The sequence below is a fragment of the Triticum dicoccoides genome, chromosome 7B, assembly GCF_002162155.2.
Source record: "Triticum dicoccoides isolate Atlit2015 ecotype Zavitan chromosome 7B, WEW_v2.0, whole genome shotgun sequence".
NCBI classification, from domain to species: domain Eukaryota; kingdom Viridiplantae; phylum Streptophyta; class Magnoliopsida; order Poales; family Poaceae; genus Triticum; species Triticum dicoccoides.
Window position 1 is genome coordinate 767,888,974 of NC_041393.1, and position 8,810 is coordinate 767,897,783.

The 8,810-nt window shown below is 46.7% G+C and overlaps 1 protein-coding gene across 1 annotated transcript; it reads right to left on the reverse strand.

Moving 5' to 3' along the window:
- Positions 1-214: 214 nt before the first annotated feature.
- Positions 215-7,858, reverse strand: LOC119339757 (receptor protein-tyrosine kinase CEPR1-like). The gene is made up of 3 exons (XM_037611690.1): positions 7,607-7,858; positions 274-2,505; positions 215-232 (listed from the first exon to the last, which is right to left on the reverse strand). The coding sequence occupies exons 1-3, from the start codon at positions 7,808-7,810 to the stop codon at positions 215-217; spliced, it is 2,454 nt and encodes an 817-aa protein (XP_037467587.1). The 5' UTR covers positions 7,811-7,858.
- Positions 7,859-8,810: the final 952 nt, after the last annotated feature.

Sequence of the window (8,810 nt, forward strand, 5' to 3'; positions counted from 1 at the left end):
CATGCTGCACGGCAAGCTTTGGAACTCAGGGCAGGATTTGATCTGCAGTTCCCGGAGAGAGCTCAGGCCACCAAGTTGTTCTGGGAGCGTGGTCAGCTGGTCACAGCGACGGAAACATAGAGTCCGGAGGGACGACAGGACCCTAATAATCTCCGGTGACCAGACTAGATTGTTGCAATTCCTGATAGTTAAGCTGCGGAGGCCAGGGAGGTGGTTAAGCAAACACCAGTGACTTAAATACACCTTGCAGCATTTGACCACCATTTCAGTAACCTCAGTAACTGGAGAAGAGATGCAGGAAGGGCCCTCCACACCATGTGTTCCAGCTCTGTTCTGCCAGCAAATCATCACAACATTGCAGTCTGATATCACCAACCTCCGAGCTCTAGGCGGCAGAGGTACAAAGCTCAGGTTGGGGCATCTCTGAACCTTGAATTTATCTATGGCCGAGAACACCAACTCCTCAGCACCAACGTAGTATGTGGTGGTGAACTCTTCCAGGTTATCCATGTCAGACATGGTGAACTTGGAGAGGCGGTGGAATGCATCTGCGTTGCCGCCACTTAGCTCACCAGCATCAATTCTTGTGATGCTGTCCATACATGAGAGATCAACCCGCTGAAGGTTCGGTAAAAGACCAAGAGGTGGTAGGTGGCTGCAGTTCGGGATGTTATCCAAGACAACCTCCACCAGATCAAATGAAGATATGCTGCTCGATGATAACCAGGATGGGAAGCAAGTGCTGCTGTAACCGATTAACCCAAGGGACTGTAGGCCATGCGGTGGCACTAGTTCTCCTAGCAAATCATAGTCCTCCACATATCGCCCACAGTCCACATGCCAATGAAGCCTCAAATACCACAGATTCTGTCTCTCTGCCAATCTTATTCCCCGTGCTTCCGCCACAGACTTCATGTCATCCAGATTCCTTATCTCCAACTTCTCACACATTAGACCCACTAGCTGACCATAGCTGTTGATGGTAGTGTTGCCACCGTCAACATCAAATGTGTAACTTTCCACGTTGCTAAAAACTACTGAGTTGAGCTTTTCCATCCATGATTCTACTTCCTTGAGTCTAATGCAGCCTGAGAGGTCCAGTGTCTGCAGTGGGAGGCGACATATACTACCAGGTATTTCACGAAGAAATATGTTATGAGATAAGTCCAGGAACTCCAGTCTGGATAAGCCTCTGAAAAATTCAAGGTATTTTTTATTCTTCACTTCTGACTGGTTCCGGAAGATAAGATTCAAGAACATGGACAGGTTTAAATGCCTGACACTGATGAGCTGGCCCAGAAGCTCTTTCAATCCTCGAAGATGGGGGTAGTCAGCACGGTAACAGCAAGGGTGTGACAAGTTCAAATGCTGGAGACTGATAAGGCCACAGAGCGCTGTCCGCATCACCTCAAAGGAAGACCAAAATGATAAATCCAAATGAACCAATTGCTTTAGCTTTCCAAATGACTCCGGCAGCTTTGATAGCCCATGGCAGTGTGATAGATCAACATGCAACAAATGTTTTAGATCCCCAAAAGAGTCTGGTAGAGTTACCAGGCCGCAGCAACCTGATAAGTTAACGTGCACCAAACTTATGAGCTTCCCAAATGATTGCGGAAGTTCGTCAAGTCCAGAGCATCCTGATAAGTTGCATTGCTGCAAATTTGTTAGATCCCCAAAGGAATCCGTCAGATTAACTAGTCCAGAGCAGCCTGATAGGTTGATATGCAGCACATTCGTCAGCTGCCCAAATGAAACCGGCAGATTTACTAGTGCAGGGCAGCCTTGTAAGTTGATATGCACCAAATTTGTCAGCTTCACAAAAGATCCCGGCAGATTTACTAGTTTACGGCAGCCTGATAGGTTGATGTGCTCCAGTTTTGTCAGCTTGCCAAAAACTTCCGGCAAATTTACTAGTGCAGAGCAGCCTGATAAGTCAATATGCACCAACTTGGTTAGCTTCCTGAATGACTCTGGCAGACTTCCTAGTTTAGAGCAGCCTGATAGATTTATATGCACCAAATTAATTAGCTTCCCAAATGACCCCGAGATATTTACTAGTTCAGAGCAGGCTGATAATTCAATATGCAGCAAGCTTGTGAGATTCCCAATTGAGTCCGGAAGAGTTACTAGTCCAGACCAGCCTGATAACTTAAAATACCCCAGGTGCCTCAGTTCACAGATAGACTCCGGTAGCTTCTGCATAGAGCTATTACGTAATTCGAGGACACGCAGGCACCTCGCAAATGAAAATGAATCATCATGGAGCTCCATTTTGCTACAGCCTGAGCAACGTAGCGCCCTTATCTTCTGATCTGGTAATATTGACTTCAATTGCCCCCAGTTAAAATCGGGAACCAATGCATAGGAACAATGTGCATTGTGATAACTATGATTCCCTTCCTCTAGAAAACAAATATCATCACCCGCATATCGTATTGCGATTGCAAGCACCGCCGTGTGCATCGTGAACGAGATTACGCACATGTCATCCTTTGCACTAGTCTGGAAAAAATGTTGGAAACATGAGCAATTTACCATATGATTTTATTAACAGAAATACTAGATAAAGCATGAGTAAAATAGCAGAGATAAAGCAAGTCATGCGATCTGACAGAGAGAAGATAAATAACATCTGCAAATATGAACTAGAACCGAACATCTCTAGAGCAGACACTAGAGCAAGTTGCATATATGAAGTGGAGCCTAACATGTCTAGGGCAAACACTAGAACAAGGAACTGTGGCAGGGCCTCTGACAGGAAGGAGCAGAAGCACTGGACTTGGGGTCGACATCCTCGGTAGCGAAGAGGTTGTCGACGTCGGGGAAGAAGTCGTCGTTGGGGAAGTGGTTGCCGGTGTCCGTGATGAACAGGTCAGTAGTCGCGCAGAGCGCTTCCCAAAAACCTTATCACTCTTCTCCCGTACAGGACTCAAAGAGGTGCAGTTTCGGAGGCCCACTGTCCCGACATGAGGTGCACGCCGCAAGCCGGGATGAGGAAGATCGTAGCAGCATCGCAGTGCTAAGGAACCGGTGGCGAGAGGAAGAAGTAGTTCTGGTGCATCTCTCTGAGAGGAGCAACCTCCCTTTTATAGGCGCAAGAGACGGAGATGAAGCGAATAGCCAGCAGCCGAAGGGCTGCACCGTTCGCACTCGAACTCCACTATCGCAAAATAAAATTTAGCTTTCGTGTGACCTTTCGTATACCCGTAGTGCGTGGCAAAAATTTAGACATCGGCTCGACTCATTCCCGCAACCCGCGTCGCGCCGAGGCGGGCGGCGGAGGAGGAGCACGCGTGGATGTCCCTCTTGTTCTCATCCTCATACATGTGGGGAAAGAACCTCCCTTATAAAGAGGTACAACTCCCTCTAAACTAGTAATATGGGACTAAACTTTAGTTTCACCTCTTGCCTTGCATGAATGGACTGCGTGGGCCTCTAAGATTTATTAGGAATTTCTGAAACTGCTATTGGGCTAGGCCCAAAATAGACAAAATTCCAGCAAAAAAGCATCGGCATTAGAGAACTTGCGGGAAGCTAACTAGTAAAAGAGAGACTGTAGCTTTCTACTGTATAAAATGGATTGCATATTTTTATGTTTTCTGAATTTTTATTTAATCTCTCCCCGGTCCCCGCTGCTACATAAACACCAATAGTGGGAAGATGCGTATACAATAGGATTTTCCTCTCGCGGCCAGAAACATGATGGCATCTCCAAAGGCGTCCCCCACTTTTTTGGACCGGACAATCTAGAAAAGAAAAACACTCCAAATGGCTCCCTTAAACCTCCCCTAATTGCCGAGACGGTTCGGAATCCACTACTTTGGTGTCAAATGAAGGGAGAAGTAGGGCCACAATGTCCACATAGACCCCGGCCGCACCCGAACTCTACCCTTAGCCGGCCAGCCAAACTCTCATCTGCCATGCACTCCAACCTCCACCGCCAACCGCAAGGATATGACTGGCAGCGACACGGCAATGACCGATGCACGCACGCTTTAAGACTAGTATCCATGTCGAGGGAGGTGTGGCGCTGCTCGTGAAGGCTGCAACAGCTCATGCCCATGTTGCCTCTGTACAACTTTCGCCGGATGAATGATGTGCCTTCGAGAAGTCGTAGCTAGGCTGATCTAGTACCACGAGCATGTCGCCTTCTTTGAGAACTCGGCGTTTATGCCGAGCACCATCGAGGAGCTACATGTAGATTACCACACTGAGCTCTGATACTATGAGCACACCATCGCCTTAGAGCGCACATCAGACAAGCAGTGCACCATCAAGGATAACTGTACGGACCACCATTGTGAGCGATGGTATCACAAGCATGTCATCACCATGGAGTCATATTCTTACTACAACTGCAAGCTTTCGGATGTTGCCGCTTTGCAGGTGAGCGACGCGCCATTGAGGTTTCGTAGGTGGACTACCAATGCGAGCGCCAGCATGTTGCCATCCTAGAGCTCTTGATGGATGGGAGACATGTCTTCAAGGAGTCCTAGGCTGGCTACCACTAAGAGCTCTGGTACCGCGAGCATGTCGCCACCCTAGAGTGCTTAGCGAATGATTGACACGCCTTTGAGGAGTCATAGATAGAGTACCAATGCGAGCTTTGATACTTCACCTCCCTAGACTGCTTTGTGGATGCGTGACGCGCCTTCTAGGAGTCATAGAGAGATACCACTATGTGTTGCGGTCCTGTCAGCAGGTGGATGCCTTGGAGTGCTTGGCGAATGAGCGACGCGCCTTGGGGGAGTCGCAGAGGAACTATTGTCATGAACACCGATACCACGAGCACGTCGCTACCTAGAAGCGCTTGGTGAGTGAGTGCCCCCGATTTGTGTTTGATATAGGGTTTGGTAGGGTTCGACAAAATTCGATTTGGGGGAAGATCAGTAATTAGTCCTTAATTGTACTATATGATGAATGTATGTTTTGTAGTAGTGTGCTGAGCTTAATGATCTAGGTTGTTGTGGAGTCCACATATTAGAGCGATCACTGGTACAAGGGTTGGTTCTACACATTGTTGTTATCCTTGTACCAACTCTCACTTTCTACATGACATCATGTTATGAAGATCATTCAAGCTTTATCCAATGAAGCATGCTCAACATTGTTTGTCCCAAATGTTTACGAGTGTAGTGATGCATTGTTCTTATTTACTTTTGCTAGTCTTGATGTATGTTTGCTCATTGATGTGGAATTCATGTGTAGTTTGCCAGATGTGGCAATGTGTTGAGCTTCATGATGTTCATTGTAGTGCTCTACTGGCGATCCTTGATGTCCTCACTAATGTGTAGGAGATGGCAGCGTCTCCAAGAGGCACAGAGGGAAGCTGACGAAGGTTGGCCACTTCCATGAGGATGTATCTCCAACCCACTTGTGCAAGGTGCTCTTAGCACATGGGTTGTATTTAGTTCCCACCCCAATGCCTTTCATCAACGCCTAGGTACCATCCCATGCTCTATCATTCTGAAGACAAACACTGGAAGCAATTGGATGGTAAGGTTGAACAATGTTAATTGGAGGGTTTCCATGGATCCAACGTGCCCATGCTTCTCTATTACTCACATGTTGTAGATCAGATACTTCTTGACCTTCCAGGTCCTCACCCAAGATGCTTTCTTGGTAACAGTCTTTGACCGTTCCTTTGTAGAGGTGATCATCAAGTGCACCGAGCACAAGCTAGTTGTTGCCATGATCAACGAGGGATGATTTTATTCGTTATTATGTGTGAAGTTAACTAACAAGAATGTGGTTTAATGTTGTTGATGCTACCTCAGTATTGTGTATGTTTGTTCAGTAATGTGGTTTAAACTTTGTTTGTTATTGTTGTTACTAATATTATGCCTATAAATGTGTGTGTTGGTAATCTCACCACCCAAAGAAGAGGTTACGACACTGCACATCTTGCACGTAACGAAATAGCTGCACATTGGATCTAGGGAGCACATATTTCCAACCAAAAACCAGGTCTGTGTTTCTTCGCTCATGCTACATGGGCTTTGTGGGGAACCAAACGATGTGCACAACATTGCCTAAACCTCGTATTTCCTCATCCAAGCTCTACCAGGACAGGTTCTCGAGAAGCATGAAAAGTCAAACAGGAATCAAACACGCCTCAAGGGATCCATGCGCTTCAATCTGATTGTTTTGTGTGGAGGGAGGTCGGATCAATGACGTGTCGCTCGCTGACTCTCTATGTCAGATCCAACAACCCCCCCCCCCCTCTCTCCTCTATCCTAGCCGCATTCCTCTCTCTTCACTCTTCTCCACCTTGTATCAGCGCCACCGACCTCCTCCCTCTTGTCGCAGGGCATGCCATTGACTGCGGGCATAGCCGTGGGCGGTGGCGACCGACGATGCAAGGCATGGGCACGACTGTGGGCAAGGCAACAATTAGCGGCGATCAAGATGCAGGGCACATGCAGGTCAACAGGTGAAGGTTGTTGACGATGTAGGACACGGACGAGACTTGCCTGCTCCCTGCGCGTGCTCCCATCCGTGCTCCCGCGTACGTGGCTTGATTTGATTGGAACAAACTAAGGCTCGGCCCCACCCCCTTAAAATCAGGGGGGAGATGATTAGATTAGAAAGAAAAAAGAAAAAAAGACAGCCGTAGGATGAAGTGGGAGCACGGATGGGAGCATGGGAAGGGAGCAGGCAAGCCGGATCCGTAGGACACACGCATGGAAATGAGTGGCGGCGACTAATGATGAAGGGCATGGGTAGGATAGCCGCCGGGGTGGTGGGTGGCCGAGTCTCCCATGGCCGTGTGCTGAGGAGCAGAGGAGGGCGGCGGAGATGTTGTGCGAGTATTGGCCGTCACGTAGTAGTCCTAGTACTCAGCGAAAATTGTTTCCAATAGTGTATGCGCCCATCTTCTGTAGCTGATTTCTCTACTTGTGTTTTTATTTTAAAAATTGAACAAATAAATTGTGAATGCACGTATTGTTTGATCAGACTATATACGTGAATGTATATATGCGGATTTTGGACCCCCTTTTCCCTACGCGGATTGATCAAATCAATCAAACACTCTCTATAGGTTATAGGTAGGATCCTTTCTATATATGTTTTTCTTCATCAGCGTGCACTGATCCTTTGGGGCCTTAGCATGACGACTACCCAGCTGTCGACTATAACAAGGTTAGCCCGACTCCAGTGAGGGAAGAGAGATGACGGCGGAGCGCCATCGGCTCGCTCCAATGCTTGTAGTCGTTGCTAGGTGGTCTACAGATATGTATGTAATTTGTTTTACTTCCGATGTTCTTTGTACGGACATGATGCTTAATGAATAATCGGAAGTTTTTCCCGCAAAGAAAAAAAAAGTGAAATCAACATCCTCTACAATTTCTAATCATATGACAAAGAGAGCAAAAAGTGTGCACCATGCATGAATTTGCTAATGTATCAGTGCTAATAGTTGGCCAGCGTATTTTTGCATATATTACTGATAATACCTTCAGATAATTGAATGCACATTCACTTCACAATCATATACAGTACATTTTAGAGCACAGGCAGTATATTTTTTGAGGATAAAACAAAATATATTAAAATCAACCATCAGGGTTACAATCGGACAGTAGTTGGCGTAGTAACTTACTCGGGATGACTTTGCAGGTTGAAGGAGTGACATGTCAAGTAGCCTCCCGAAATACTGTTCAGCCAGCTGTGTGGCAGAGAAGACCTTGGATGGCTCAATAAGATCGAGAGCAATCCATTGATGAATCAGATCCTCTTTGAGTACAGTGCGTTCCGTCTTGAAGAAAGCAAAATAAGCAAAGCATAACCTCAGATTAGGTGGCATACTGTTGTAACTTAACTCCAAGGCAGCATCAACAGGGCAACCTGTAACTGAAAGGCCTCGACTGGAATATTTGAATTCTCTAAATTGCTTGTATTGCAGCACGCTGCCATATAATTGAGCTGCCATCTGTATACCCAGACAGTGCTCTGCAACTTCTGTTGCTATCCGCTCGAAATAGTCTTCGCCTGAAGATCTATCTTCAGAACGGACGGCGGCTTGCTTGATAATTTTGCAGCACACCTTTTTACTGAAAGGAGCTAGGCAGTATGGTTCTACCCCAAAAATTCCCATGGCCACTGTATTTTCGACATATGTACATACGGTTGCTATGACAACAATCTGAGTACTGCCCATGCCTTTTACAGTCAGCATTTCCTTCAGACTCTCCCACTGACTGACATCAGACCATAGGTTATGTAAGACAAGGAGTACCTTCTTGCCACTGAGTAGCTCATGAAGGCGGTTCCTTATATGGTCCATGTTGGCACTCGAACCATGGCCGCTCGTCTCTTCTTCCCCAGCTGATACCAACTGAGAAATTATGTATTTGCCAATTTCCTGCAAGCTTAGCATCTGCGAGTGATGGATCCACACCCGAGAATATTGTTTGAATATGTCATGGTTGAAAACCATTGCTGCAACAGTAGCCTTGCCCAGGCCTATGTACTGGCCATAGATGAGAAGGATGATGGGTCCTTCACCGGATGGGTGGCACGCACATACCTGAGCAAGTATCTCCTTTACATCTTCCTCCCTCTCTTTAGTAACTGCCGGTATTTGGGACAATGCTCTTCTAGCTGGTACATCGTCAAACTCAATCGACTCTCTATGCAACTGCTTGAGATTTTCTTTAATCTCCTCAATCTTGTCGGACATCTCCTTGTTCTTGGGTTCAACGACGGCATTCTTATGTCGGGCGAGCATCTTTCTCATCTGGCACCAAAAAAAACAATTATTTTCAAGCATTTCGCCACGCAGGAAAGATCTGTGAATGCAACGG